This window comes from Sus scrofa, unplaced genomic scaffold (assembly GCF_000003025.6).
Source record: "Sus scrofa isolate TJ Tabasco breed Duroc unplaced genomic scaffold, Sscrofa11.1 Contig2147, whole genome shotgun sequence".
Classification (NCBI taxonomy): domain Eukaryota; kingdom Metazoa; phylum Chordata; class Mammalia; order Artiodactyla; family Suidae; genus Sus; species Sus scrofa.
Genome location: NW_018085031.1, coordinates 24,992 through 40,459, shown reverse-complemented (window position 1 = coordinate 40,459; position 15,468 = coordinate 24,992). Strand labels below are relative to the sequence as shown.

Here is a 15,468-nt window from a genome sequence, read left to right as displayed (position 1 = left end):
TAAAAAAATTCCACAAATGACGGACATACATTCAGCTGATGCTATTAAACTGAATTTTTAACAGTGATATTCTGATCAACAATTTTTAACAATGGTATTCTGATCAATGTTAGAAAGATACTATTGGAGTGGCCGTTGTGGCTCAGTGGATTAAGTACCCAGCATAGCGTCTGTGAGGATGCGGGTTCAATCCCTGGTCTCGCTTAGTGGGCTAAGGACCCAGCATTGCCACAAGCTGCAGTGTAGGCTGCAGAGGCAGCTTGGATCCTGCATTGCTGTGGCTGTGGGTAGGCCGGCAGCTGCAGCTCAGCTTCAACTTCCAGGTTTGGCCCTAAAAAGCAAAATAATAATAATAATTACAATAATGCTCTTATCAAAAGGGGCTGGGTCTATAACCACAGGGAAAAAGTATTTCACTCAAGATTTGGAGAGACATATTTACACATCCGGCCTACCCTACATTCAGGTAATTTTGTTTTGCTTTGTTTCCTTTAAGAAACATTAACACATGTTTTATATTTGTCAGGCACTCACCTGAACATTTCACAAATGCTAGCCTGTTTAACTCACAAAAACAAAACCCAAAACCTAGTAAGAGGAGGTAGCATGAGTACACGAGGAAACCGAGGCACAGAGAGATTAGATAACTTGGCTATAAACATACAACCGGTAAGTGGTGGGATCAGACCACAAACTCTGAGTTTCAGCCAGGCTCCCAAACTTGCAGAAGCAGCAGAACATGTGACCCAGAGGGAGGGACCTGGTGCCACTGGACAACACGCCAGCTAATAGAAGCTTCTCCACCCTCCCCTCTTAAAGAGGCAAGGTCTTTGTTAACGGCTGCAACTCAGCTGTTTCTGGAGAAAAATTACCAGAACACACTTGCAAGTCCTGGCTGTGTGGGCCAAGACAAAAAGAATTCCACATTCTGGAAAAGTCTGCTGCTTCGCATTTGGTCCTGGGGATCTTTCTGCACAGAGACAACTTTTCAGGTGAGGCCCGAATGGTGAGAGAATCATTGTTTTGAGACTTGCCTTCTTTTTCACCCACGACCAGGGGAAAAATCAGATGATCTTGTTGGTTCTAGATAAGAGGGCTGAGCTCACTTATTGATACACTTTGAAGGAGAGGGAGTTGATTCAATCTGAGAAGTAATCTGTCCCATGTACTATGTGTAGAGCAGAAAACATTCTTGGAAGGGCTAAGCCGGGTTTCCATTCTGAGCAGATCAACGATATGGAGGGGGGTTGCATGGAGCGGTAATAACAGCTGCAAGGAAGGCTCCTGATCCAGATGATGTGTATCTAGCACCTACTGTCGAGGTATGTGCAGACATTATTCGATTTACTCCTGTAGGAAACACTCTAAAAGAGGTGGCCTGTTCCTCAGATAAAGGTTAACCGGGGAAGTGAAATAGTCTGTTCACAGTCAGGGAGGACATATGCAGAGGAAAGTGGACTGGGATGCAGACCAGATTTATTGTTAATTCAAATCATGCGAAAAGAAAGGAAATTCAAAAGATTTTTATCAGTCATGGTATGGCCATGAAATGCCTTTTTCCTATTTTGTTTTCCCTTCTGAATTTCTCTCTCCACATCCTTACAATTCTCACCTATATTGCTTATTTAATATCTATAAGCAAAGATTTACCTCTTTTAATCAAGAACTGTGTACTTTTTTTCTTCTCTATTTTCTCCTTTTGTTTGAGTGTTGTCCTTTGTTTGTGTGACAGTTATTGTCTTGATGGTTCCTAGAGTTGCCACCAACTGATGAAGCCAGTAGAATGGTAGTGAGGTGTCAGGTCTGTCTCGGCACAGAAAGAATTCAGTGAGAAGCAGAGCAACAGGTCAGGAAAGAGTTTATTCGTATAGGAACGCTTGTGAGAAATACGAGCCTGCTGGCAAGGGACTGCTCCATCCCCTAGAATTTAGTGGGCTACAGTTTTATCATCAAAGGAAAAGTGGAGAGGGCAGAAGACCGCCTTCTTCTTCCTTCTTGAGTAGACGTCAGCCTTCATCAGCAGTGCCTCTTCTGTGTCAGGCAGGGGAGCGTTCTTGTCCCAGCAGGGTCCAACCGGGACTGTCATGCCATAGTAGAAACCAGCAAAAAGGCGGGCTTTGCTAAAATACGATAAATCATCTCAGGTTTCAGTAGAACATCACCTTTTCCTGTATTTTTTATTTTTACTGTGTGCAGAAGAGCATATCCTAGGACTCACGGTGTTACCAACCTCACTGGGTAGGATGAGGGTCTAGTTCCACCAGTGCTTTATTATCTGGGAGCATGCCTTATGTGCTGTGTCATGCTTTTGTTTCCAAGCAAGCCTGCTGGGTTTTATTGTTCAGTAAGCTGGTTTTCTCAAGTCAGCATTAACTCACAGGGGCATCCCATACTTTTCTTCTTTCCTTACAATCCCCTGGTGAGATGAATTATTTAATCACCTACTTTGTCTCTTTACTCTGTCGCTATCTGCTATGCGAACGTGATTGATGTGGCCTTATCCTAGGGACAGATATTGAGACTGTCTTGTTTTTTTATTGTTTGTCTTTTTTTTATTACTCAGTGAATTTAGTACATTTATAGATGTACAACGGTCATCACAACCAAATTTTACAGCATTTCCATCCCAAACCCTCAGTGCATCTCCCCATCCCCAACCTGTCTCATTTGGAAACCATAGGTTGTTCAAAGTCTGGGCGTCAGTATCTATTCTGCAGAGAAGTTCACTGTGCCTGTTTTTAAGATTCCACATGTAAGTGATAACCTTTGATGTTGGGGTCTCACTGTCTGACTGACTTCACTTAGCATGATAGTTTCTAGGTCCATCCATGTTGCTACAAATGCAGTTATTTCTTTCCTATTAATGGCTGAGGAATATTCCATTGTGTATATGTACCACATCTTCTTTATGCACTCGTCTGTCCATGGGCAGTTAGGTTGTTTCCATTCATGTTGCCTTGAATATTGGAGTAGATGTATGTTTTCAAGTCATGGTTTTCTCTGGATAGATGCCCAGGAGTGGGATTACTGGATCAAATGGTAATTCTGTTTTTAGCTTTCTGAGGAATCTCCATATTGCGTTCCCCAGTGGTGGCACCAATTTACACTCCCACCAGCAGTGTAATGGGGTTCCCTTTTGTCCACACTCTCTTCAGCATTTACTGTTTGTAGACTTTTGGATGATGGCCATTCTGGCTGGTGTAAGGTGGTACCTCATAGTGGTCGTGATTTGCATTTCTCTAGTAATGAGTGATGTTGAACATCTTTTCATGTGTTTTTTGGCCATGTGTACGTCTTCTTTGGAGAATTATCTGTTTGGATCTCTTGCCTATTTTTTGATGGGGTTGTTTGGATTTTGTTTTTTTTTTTGTTTTGGTATTGAGCTGCAGAGGGTGTTTATAAATTTGGAGATTAATCCCTTGTCAGCTGCGAAGATTTTCATTTGCAAAATCTTCTCCCATTCTGTGGGTTGTCTTTTCATTTTGTTTAGGGATTCCATTGCTGTGCAGGAACTTTCAGTTTTAATTAAGTCCCATTTGTTTATTTTTCTTTGATTGTCATGATTCTAGGTGGGGGATCTGAGAAGATATTGCTGTGGTTTATGTCAGAGAGTGTCTGGCCTATGTTTTCCACTAAGAGTTTTAGAGTATCTGGTCTTACATTTAGGTCTTTAATCCACTTGGAGATTATTTGTGTGTATGGTGTTAGGAAGGGTTCTAATTTCCTTCTTTTCCATGTGGCTGTCACTAGTTTTCCCAGCACCACTTCTTGAAGGGGCTGTCTTTTCTCCATCGTAAATTCTTGCCTCCTTTGTCATAGCCTAGCTGGCTGTCGGTGCATGGGTTTAACTCTGGGCTTTCTCCCCTCTTCCACCCATGTATATTTCTGTCTTTGTGCCAGTGCCATATGGTTTTGATGATTGTAGCTTTGCAGTAGCGTCTGAAGTCAGGAAGCCTGATTCCTCCAGCTCCATTTTTCTTTCTCAGGATGTCTTTGGCTATTCTTGGTCTTTTGTGCTTCCAAATAAACATTGAACTATTTGGTTCAAGTTCTGTGAAAAATGTCCTTGGTAATTTGATCGGGATCACATGGCATGTGTAGATTGCCTTGGGCGGTATGGTCATTTTGGTCATATTGGTTCTTCCAATCCAAGAGCATGGAATGTCTTTCCATCTGTTTGTGTCATCTGTTTGGTTCACCATCTTCTCATTCCTGCCTGTTTTCTTGGTCCTCTTCTAGGCTAAGGTACCTGCCAAGATGCTCCACTTGCAGAGTGCCCAGATGCTGCTGAGGCTAGAGAAATGCTTGAGGAAGAGCCTTCCCGAGTCCTTAAAGGTGAGCACGGGGCATTCTTAGGGAACCACAGGGTTGTCTCTTCCTGTAACAGGAGGGAAAGAAAATGAGTGTTGACTGAGCATGCCTTCGGTAGCAGAAACTCACTCATGGTACATCTCATGCAGTCCACACCACTTCTTGGCAAGGAAAAGATATTTGTCGTGGAAGAGGAAGCAGGTCTCAGGAATATGACATGTCCAAATACATAGATAGATAGATAGATAGATAGATAGATAGATAGATAGATAGACAGATAGATAGACAGATACAGAGGTAGATAGATAGATAGATACATAGGTAGATAGATAGATAGATAGACATATATTTGCTTTTTAGGGCTGCCCCTGTGGCATAGGGAAGTTCCCAGGCTAGGACTCGAATCGGAGCTACAACTGCCAGACCATGTCACAGGCCACAGCAATGCAGGACCTGAGCCGCACCTGTGACCTACACCACAGCTCATGGCAATGCCAGATCCTACACCCACTGAGCAAGGCCAGGGATGGAACCCATGTCTTCATGGTTACTCGTCGGATTCATTTCTGCTGCACCACAATGGGACCTCCATGCCCAATATTTTTAAGTGGCCCCAAACTGCTCTCTGCAGAGGCAAAAACATTTCCTTGGTTTTTCCTTAAGAGGTTCACCTAAGACATAATAATTTTTCAACCTTTCTGCCTGAGGTGAGGTTACCACCATGTGTCTTTGGGGAATATTTCATAGGCCAAATCCTATCTCTTTGACACTCAAAAGAAGGTACACTATCCATGGAGAAGACCTAGAAATGATTACATACCCTTCATTATTTTATTGCAACGTTTGTTACCAAGGGGCTGGATTTACACGTATTTCACTTATATTTTCATTTTTACCACTTAGAGGATTGACAAAGCTAGGAAATGCTTTGTATTTTGTTTTATTTTATTTTGGAACTGCTCTTTTAAAAAGCTACTTTGATAGCTAAAGATAGAAGCTCAAGTCACATGCAACCACTGTCCACACCAGCACCACCTGGGTATGTCGGGGCCAGAAACGGTGGCAGAGTAGTCCATCAGAAGCAATAGGAGGCAGTTATCACCCTTACTTCATCCCAGCTCCTGGGCTTTATCTGTGAACTCACATACACTTCCAAACGCCCACATGGGATGGGTATCAGGCTTCTCCCTGTGTTGCAGAGGAGGTCTCTAAGGCCAAGAAAACAAATAACTTGCCCAACTGGTTATACTGCTGGGGCCAGAAATATAAGTCACCTACCCAATTTGAACTTTCCTGAGCTTGCCTGAATGTTTGGAGCAAAAACGTCTCTCAACTTCCGATGGTAAAAGTGAGGAGAAACGGGATCTCTCATCTCTTGCTGGTAGGAATGTGAAATGGCACAGCCAGTCTTGAAAAGCAACTTGTCTGTTTCTTTAAACACTCCCTGTCCAACCAGCACACAACCAACAATCGCAGTTCTGAGCATTTGCCCCAGAGAAATGCAAGTTTATGGTCACACAAACTCGAATACACAAATGTCTATGAGAGCCTTATCCCTCAGAGTCAAAAACTGGAGGCAACCCAGATGTCCTTTCATAGGTGAATGAACCATGGTACATCCATACCACAGAATACCACTGAATGATAAAGAAGGAACGAGCTATGGATACCTGCAACAATCTGGATGCATCTCCAGAAAATCATGCTGAGTGAAAGCAAGCCAGTCCCAAAGGGTCACGTGCTATGTGACTCCATTTATCTAAAATTCTTGAAATAACAAAATGGCAGAAATGGAGACCAGATCGATGACTGCCAGAGGCTGTGGGGGAGGTGGGGCGTGGGACGGTAATGGGAGTGCCTATAAAAGAGCACCCCGGGCGGGCGATCCTTGTGATGATGGAAAAGTTCTGCATCTTGACTGGATTAAGCACCTCCAACATCCTGGTTGTGGTGCTGGACAGGCGCAGAGCCTGGAGGTCTCTGCACGCCACCAAGTTCACCGAGCATACAGCCAGGATTTTACTCCAGGCAAGTTACCTCTTGAAACCAACAACTCACCATTATGCTCATACACTTGGCACAAGGCCCTGGACATTGGTCAATAAAACTTATATATTTCAACTTCCATTAATCTTTTTTGTCCACACCATGCACCCTGATGCTACCACAGGGTCAAATATTAGCCACTGTGCACATATTAGCCGCTGTTTCATAGATCGGACCATAAGTTTACAAGGATGTCAATCATGGTGACATCTCTTTCTCTTATTGGAGGCTAATACTTTGAAAGGTTTGGCATAATTTGGGGGTGAGCCGAAGGTATTCACCTTCCTCAACCTTATCCATTGGTAACCATCCTTTCACGCTGGGGAAGAGAAAGGTAATCATTCTTTCATAGGTTGACCCTCTGGCTTAATTTTTATTTACTAGAAAAGGACCAGAGACTTAGGGGGAGAGATAAATTAACCAGGGGGCAGAGTTCCCATCATGGCTCAGTGGAAAGGAATCTGACTGGCATCCATGAGGAGGCAGGTTCGATCCCTGGCCTTGCTCAGTGGGTTAAGGATCCGCTTGCCGTGAGCTGTGGTGTAGGTTGCAGACATGGCTGGGATCCCGCCTTGCTGTGGCTCTGGTGTAGGCTTGCGGCTACAGCTCCGATTAGACCCCTAGCCTGGGAACCTCCATATGCCGTGGGAGTGGCCCAAAAAATGGCAAAAAGACAAATAATAAATAAATAAATAAATAAATAAATAAATAAAGGACCAAAGAGACATTGCCCCGATCTTTAATGACTAAAGCCCCCACTTACTGGTAGGAAATATTTACCTTGCCCAGAGGATAATTTGAAAGTTTACGTTAAAAACATGTAGATAACTGTAGACCCAGCAATCTTTCTTCGAAAAACCTTCCCTGGGTGCATAGTGGGTACCTATGCAAAGATTTCTGCAAAAAGATATTCTTTGAAGAGTCAGTTTTCACATTGAAAATTGGAAACACCTAGAGTGTATCTGAAATTTTTCATTTTTGTGAAATTCGATGTGTGTGTACAGGAACAGAAGGAAATCTACTGAAGATCTTACTAAATGCTGTAATGGGAGAGTTCATACTTTTTGTCATAAATTTCATTGGTCTGAATATTTTGTAGGTAAATATTTTTGAAAGATACATTTGTTGGGGAAAAAAGTCAAACCTAAAAAATGATCTGCAGAAATTCTCATTAGGTACCTTCCAATCAAAAAATTTCCTTTTTCATGGGAGTTCCTGTGGTGGCACAGTGGAAATGAATCCCTCTGGTATCCATGAGGAGGCAGGTTTAAACCCTGGCGTGGCTCAGTGGGTTGGGGATCTGGCGAGGCCGTGAGCTGTGGTGTAGGTCCCAGACTCAGTTCGGATCCTGAGTTGCTGTGGCTGCAGTGTCGGCCGGCAGCTTTAGCTCCGATTCAACCCCTATCTGGGAACTTCCCTATACCACGGGTGTGGCTCTTAAAAGAAAACAAAAGGATAATTTCATAGAAATAAACCTTGCCCTGATTAAATGATGCTTTTGGTCCTCTCCTCTCTCGGGAAACTGCAGGTTTATGGCACCATCTTCCACATGAACCAAGGAAACCCCTTCAAGCTAAAGGCCTTGGTGGACAAGTGGCCTGATTTTAATACAGTGGTTATTCGCCCTCAGGAGCAGGTAAGATGCCAGATGTAGAACGAATATGCATCTGTGTTCATGTGTGCTGGGTGCCTACCACACGCCTGGCCACGTGCTAGTCCCTGTGGATCCAGAAATGACTTTCTGGAGATGGTGGGGGGTGACGGTTGTACAATGTTGTAAATTGTCCTTAACGCCACTGAACATTAAAAACGGTCAGTTGGTACGTGTCATGGTAAGCCTCTTTTATCACAACAATAAAACTATTGTTGAATGAACGTGTAAATAGTTAAGTAGTTTTGAACCAGGTCCTACCCATCTCTAATATTTCAATGCAATAAAGAGTCATAGGGTATTCCTGTGGGTAACATAAAGCTAGGTGAAGGTAAATATGAATAATGTTAGGGCAATATTAAGGACAACTTACAATACTTGTATTTGGGAATATAGTTTCAGTAGCAGCCTTTTAAATCACTCAGACGAAGGGGCGATTCAGGTTCAAATATAAATCTGTTGTGAGCGTATTGAAAAACATAAAGTAAAAATGCCTCCCTGCAAAACTATGTAGCCATATGAGGTCATTTGGATACAAGTTCTTTACAAGTAAAATTTAAATATAGAATGGTTCTTTCAAAATTCTTTAAAAAAATAGATGAAGTTCCCATTGCGGCACAGAGGGTGAGGAGCCCAACTAGTATCCAAGGGGATGTGGATTCAATCCTTGGCCTCGCTCAGTGGGTTAAAGGGTCTGGTGTCGCCATGAGCTGTGGTGTAGGCTGCAGATGCAGCTAGGATCTGGCGTTGCTGTGGTGTACACTGGCAGCTGCAGCTCCAACTTGACCCCTGGCCTGGGAACTTCCATAGTCCCTGGGTGCGACCCTAAAAAAAAAAAAAAAAAAAAGGTGGGAAGTCCCCTTGCAGTGCAGCTGGCTAAGGATCTGGAGTTGTCACTGCAGTGGCTCGGGTCACTGCTGTTGTGCAGGTTCAATCCCTAACCTGGGAATTCCTGCATGCCACAGGTGTGGCCAAGAAATAAACAAAAATACCAAATTAAACACAATGCAAAAATAATTTAAAGTATAGAAATCGAAAAATGAAGTAATGTTTGCTTTGTTATGAAATCTTGAAAACACGGACTGTCAGCCGTATTAATGCTGAGTACTTTGATATGTGTAAATTAATGTCCAATACTTTCCACTAGTCTACTCTTTTGGGTGGTTGTTCTCTGATTCCTTCCTTCCTCTTCAAGTAATCTCATCTTTTATATGTGAATTCTGAGGAGGTCTCTTTGAGCAGCTTTTGTGGTTCATTTTTTTGGGGAATAGGAATTATTTTTTAAACAATAGTTCATTGTGGTTTACGTTTTAAAGACATCATGTGCCTTCATTCTGTTCAGCTTTACCATGTGTAAGTGAAAATTCTGATGGAGGGGTAGCCACATCAATTTCCATACTCTTTTGTTCAAACTCCATTTGTTCTAGGACCCTTTGAACCAAAGTAATATGTACTCTTATAGCAGAAGCTTGTCTCCGATGAACATCCGTTCTTTTTCCTGAGTGGTACAGAATTATTCAAGCATACTTCCTAAACTGGTGCATGTTTGGTTGATCTGAAATTGCAATGCATCCTATAGATACCTGGTATAGGTACTTGCTCATAGTGGAATAATCCATTAAATCTGTAACTTACGATGGATTATGATTATATTATGATTTGCATCTCGTGATGTCAAGGATTCAGCAGGATGACCATGCATCTAGAAGAATGTAATGTTCAAGCCTGTAAAATAGCACCATATGATGAAATGCCAAGCACAAGTATTCCAACCCCTGGGTAATCAGTGTGATTTATTTACATCACCCAACCAAACAGGAGATGACAGATGACTTTGATCACCACACCAATACCTACCAAATCTATTCTAAGGATCTCAAGAACTGTCACGAAGCCCTTAGCACATCAGATGTCATCAACTGGAAGCAGCATTTGCAGATCCAGAGTATGTAAGGGATGTGGGATGTGTGCCGGCTGCTGGGACTGCTCATGCCTATACCTGCAGGGTCACTTTTTATCCTGAGTACATTCCCCCTACAACCGTTATTTCTTTTTACCACCTCCCCGCCGCCCGGACACTGGATGGGATGTTCACTTTTCATATCCGCTGCCACCATCTGTTCAGCAGGGTTGAATTCAAACATTGCAAACTGTGAGGTCCTTCTAAGAAACTGTGGGTAGTGTAAGTTCTCGTTAGCTGAGGATTCATGATCTATTATGCAGACGTAGTTGGGGTCTCTTACGGTGATCAATCCCTTAGGCGGGAGAGCAAAGCTCTCCCTCTGGCCTTCCATTCCTAGAATTAGATGATAAATCCCTGTGCCATGGAACCCCTCCCTGGTCACAAGGACCACGGTCCCTGAAGTCAGCTTCCCTAGGCTGGCATCCTTGCACTGCTTGTACTTGCTTTGTGATCTTGAGCAAGTCATAGAACCTAGCTGTTATTCAGGTCCCTCACATAAAAAACGAAGATAAGAAAAGTACTTAAAACAAAGGGTTAATGGGAAGGATTTAATTTGCTATTTGACCAATACCCAAGCATGTCATATGTGCATGTAAGGTACTATTATTTTTAAAATGCCACTTCTGGGAGTTCCACTGTGGCTCAGTGGAAACGAATATGACTAGCATCCATGAGAACGCAGGTTTGAACCAAGGGCTTCACTCGGTGGGTAAGGACCCGGTGTTGCCACGAGCTGTGGTGTAGGTCGCAGATGCAGCTTGGATCTGGCGTTGCTGTGGCTGTGGCGGAGGCCGGCAGCTACAGCTCCGATTCCACTCCTAGCCTGGGAACCTCCGTGTGCCACGGGTACGGCCCTAAAAAGACAAAAGACCAAAACAATGAAAATGATGTAATGCCACTTCTTCTTGACGCCCATGGTCATGTAGTCAGGAGTTCTAGTATTACCTCTGTGCTGCATAAGAGAAAACATGCTCAGGGAGTGATGTGGCCTTGGTCACATGATCAATGGCCACACCAGAAGCAACACTGTGTGACTCCACATCCTGCCTATGTCTACTGGGAAGCTTCTTGAAGCATCTAAATGGGCAATGACTTCTCTCCTAACTTTACTCCTCTCTAGGTTCACAGCCCAGCCTGGACGAGGTTATACAGAATCTTGCAACCACTAAATTCATTAAGGTCAAGCAAACACAACGCATTCTCTATATAACGCCTGAGATGGCAATAAAACTGCTTCCTTCCCTGCCGGAGACAAAGAACTTACCTCCTGGATACAGCAGACCCAAAGCCAGGTGAGTCTGAAAAAAGACGCTCTGCCCTACTCACCTCTTTCGCTACTTAAGTAGCCTCCCAACATCTCTCCTTATCTCCCTACAATCCATTTCCAAGCAGATGCTTTTTTAGTGTGTATAATGTGGATTCTGTTAACTAACCTGCTGAAAAGCCCCTGAGGTTTCCCAGCTCACCTTGAATAAAATCAGACTCTTCTTATGGACTTCCAAGGTCCTATAAGACCTGGAACCCATTCCCTCTTGGGTTTCATCTTGCCCCTCTTGCTTACTCCCATCAGCAGCTCTAGCCATCTTTTGGCAACTTGATCTCATACACTCACCCATGCCTCTGGGCCATTGCCTTTTTGCACTTTGATACCTTGTCCTTCCCTCTGATCTTTATCTAAAGACCTCTTTCTTGCCATCCACATGCTCCAATGTCATTTCCTGTGAGTTCTCAGAGCATCCTGTGTAAAACCACCGCCCCCTTAAGTGTTCATCACTAACCCAATTTGTCTTTTCTTGATTGCATTTATCACGATCTGACATCAGCTTCTTGGTGTACGTATCGACCTGTTTCTTGTGTGACCCTCTGCTCTACAAGGGCGGAGAGCTCCTTTATGTAGTTCACTGACAAACCCTCCAGAGCCAGAGCAAAACGCAGAGCAGATGCTTGCTCTATGCGCTTTTCATGAATTCACTCCACAGAGCAACAGGTTTCTGGTAAAGAAAAATGAAACAAATGATGGGCTTTCCCCCATTGATGTCCAGCCTAACACTGACTAGAACTGAACACTGCTGGTGAGGACGTGACCTGGAGATGCCCACTCCTAGGGCGCCCTGTGTGCTAAGATGCCTGGAAAAGCTTCATTCACACAGTTTCACACACGACACCTGAAAAGCACCGCCACATCTAAAATCTCATTTGATTCTCTTGTCCACCCCATGATATAGACAAGAGAGGAGATATTATCCCCGCTTTCATGACAGAAAATGGGATCAGATGAAGATATATTTGTTCAGGTCATGTGGACGGTTAAGGACATGATGGGCTTGAGTCTAGACCTCATAATTCCTCATCGTGGATTCTTTTTTTCCCTCTCTTTCTGTTCCCTCTGGCATATGGGAGTGTTCGGGCTAGGGCTCGAATTGGAGCTGCAGCTATAGGTCTACACCACAGCCACAGCAAAGCCAGATCCAAGTGGCATCTGCAACCTAGGCCACAGCTGACACCGCTGGATCCTTAACTCACTGAATGGGGCCAGGGATCGAACCCACATTCTCATGGACAATGTGTCGGGTCCTGAAACCACTGAGGCACAATGGGAACTCCAGGATTCTTTCTAGGTCACCTCCTAAAGCCCCTTTATGTCTTGCAGAAGGCTTCACATTCAGTGCTCTGTACCCTAGGGGCTGCCTGTCCTCATCACTGCCCTTCTCTGGTCTTCAGCTTCCCACAGTGGCCAAGGGCCCCCTGACACCAACATTCTAAGATTTCGGGATTCCAAGCTCGATCTTCATAAATAGCTTGCTGGCATGTACTTTGGGGCACTTGTCTCTTTTCTGTTTATGTATGTTTCTTACCTGTAAAATAGGGGCCCTAGCACATCTCTCATGTTAACTGGAGAGTCAGTCACTGTGTTGCTGAGAAGAACTATACATTTTACTGTGTGTGAGCACAAGTCTTAGGTACTTCTGATGGAATTGCTCTTATATTCATATCAGATTTTGAAGAAGGTTCGGTGAATAGTCCCACTTTATAAAGAAGAAATGGAGGCATAGGAACATTATACAGCCTCCTGAAGACAACTCAGTAGCCAGACGATGGGTCCAGGCCATCTGGATGCAGAATCTATACCTTGTGCTCTGATTGTCTGAAGATGATTTGGGGGCAAACAAATACATCACTCCACAGTATGTGTGGTTTATGGGCTGTTCTATTCCCTTGTTTTCAATAGTAACCAAGAGTGTTTCAAGTCTCATCCATGGATGTTACCCACGCTGCCTTGGTGAATAAGTTCTGGCATTTTGGTGGCAACGAGAGGAGCCAGAGATTCATTGAGCGATGTATCCGCAACTTTCTCTCCATCTGCTTGCTGGGGCCTGAGGGCACCCCTATATCTTGGTCCCTGATGGACCAGACAGGAGAGATACGGATGGGGGCCACCCTGCCTGAGTACCGGGGCCAGGGTCTCATCTCCAATTTGCTGTGTGTCCACATCCAGGCTCTGGATGAACGTGGCTTCCCCACATATATGCATACAGACAAAGCCAACAAAACCGTACAGAAAATCAATCACAATCTGCATCACATCCCCTTTCCTTGTGGTTGGAACCAGTGGAACTGTGTGCCTCTATAAAGCAGCTCTGAAGCCACCATTGTGTTGGCCAGAGACATGCATGGGTGGCTAGAAAGAAAGAAAAAAGTATAATCAGCAGTAAAGCAGTGGGTGTTGTTTGGGCTCTGGGAAAGCAGCATGATTGGTCCACAGAAGCACTAGAGTTCCTGCTCACAAATCACTCATGAAATCTCTTGCTTCCAGCAGACCTGGCATGACCAGACCTGCCTATTTCCTCCACATCCCAACCCTGGAAACCACCATGCTATTCTGTGTTTCTAGGAGTTCAACTTTTTTTTTTTTAATATTTCACATATAAGGGATATAATGCAATACTTCTGTTTCTGTCTGGTTTATTTTCCCGATTCTCAATTTTCTTCTAATGCATATGGCTAGTAAGGAAAGTATCCATAATCAATAAAGCATATGTGAACCCACTATTCTGGTGGTGCTGCTATTCTTCTGTTGGCAACAACATCATATGCACCTCTCTTTAGGGCATGCACAGGGAATGCAGAATCAGAGAATGTAGGTAGTTTGTCTTATCACATCAGCAGGGCAATTTAACATTGTGACTTCCAGAAATGGTACACAAGCCAAATAACTGTCATTTCACAAGAACTTAAGATCCGAATGACAGAGATAGTTTACATTTAAGGTAAATCAAGAAAAAATAGCGACAGGATTAAGATGGTGGGATAGAAGGCCTGGTGCTCACGTTCTCTCACAAAAACAACAGAATTACAACCAAATGCTGAACAACCTTCAAGTGGGCTGGAAACGTTCAAAAAGATATCCTACTCCAGAAGACAAAGAGGTGGTCACATCATGATGGTAGGAGGGGCAATTACCTGATATAAGCAACACCATACTTGCTGGGTGGGAAGACCCCCAGACTGGAAAGTAACTGTATCAGAGAGACTCATCTACAGGAGTGAGAGTTCTGAGCCCCACATTAGGTCCCCATGCCTAGGGATCTGACATAGGGAGAAAGAGCCCCCAGAGCATCTGGCATTGAAGGCCAGTGGGGCTTGTGTGCAGGAGCTCCATGGGACTGGGGGAAATGGAGACCCCATTCTTGAAAGGCACACACAGACTTTCATGTGCACTGGGTCCCAGGGCAAAGCAGAGGCTCCATGGGAAACTGGGTCTGACCTGATTGCAGTTCTTGGAGGATCACCTGGGAAAAATGCGGGTGACCATGGATCATTGTAGGGGAGGAACATAGGAGGCAAAGCTCTCAGAAATATTCAACAGTGTGTGTTCCTCTGTTTGGGGAAAATCTGGCCCCACCCTTCAGAGCTGAGAAGCACCAGGCCAAACAATAATCCAGGGGGGATCACAGCCATGCCCATCAGTAAACAGGCTGCCTAAAGGCCCCCCCAGGCACACAGCCACCTCTAATCTCACCCAGAGACAAAGCCCCACCCACCAGGGGGAGACAAATCTGCCCCACCTACCAGTGGGCAGGCACCAGACCCTCCCATCAAGAAGCCTACAGCAAGCCCCCTAACCAAGTTCAACCACAAGGGGGGCAGACACCAGAAGTAAGAGAGGCTACAAGTGTACTGTCTGCAAAAAGGACACCACACCAAAAACCTATACAAATGAAAAAGCAAAGAACTATTACTCAGATAAGGGAGCATGAAGAAATCCCAGAAAAACAGCTAAGTCATCAGGCGATTCTCAGCCTCCAGGAAAAAGACTTTAGACTGATGATGCTGAAGAGGATGAAAGACATTGGAAATAAACGGAGGCAAAACTGATAATTTACAGCAAATGCTGAGCAAAGAAATACAAGATTTAAAAGTCAGGCAAGCAGAGATGCAAAATACAATAACTGAAATAAAAAATTCATTAGAAGTAATCAACAGCAGAGTACACGAG

At 44.1% G+C, this 15,468-nt stretch overlaps 1 protein-coding gene across 2 annotated transcripts; it reads left to right on the top strand.

Annotated features, from left to right (window-relative positions):
* Positions 1-753: 753 nt before the first annotated feature.
* LOC100517803 (glycine N-phenylacetyltransferase) lies at positions 754-14,021 on the top strand. 2 transcript variants are annotated; one of them, XM_013994303.2, is made up of 7 exons: positions 821-992; positions 1,228-1,322; positions 4,240-4,335; positions 7,886-7,993; positions 9,827-9,953; positions 11,092-11,263; positions 13,201-14,021. In XM_013994303.2, the coding sequence occupies exons 3-7, from the start codon at positions 4,258-4,260 to the stop codon at positions 13,253-13,255; spliced, it is 540 nt and encodes a 179-aa protein (XP_013849757.2). In that variant the 5' UTR covers positions 821-992; positions 1,228-1,322; positions 4,240-4,257; the 3' UTR covers positions 13,256-14,021. The 2 variants fall into 2 exon arrangements, with proteins under 2 accessions (XP_003480745.2, XP_013849757.2); XM_003480697.4 differs by lacking the exon at positions 1,228-1,322 and having other exon boundaries at positions 754-992.
* The last annotated feature ends 1,447 nt before the right edge of the window (positions 14,022-15,468 follow it).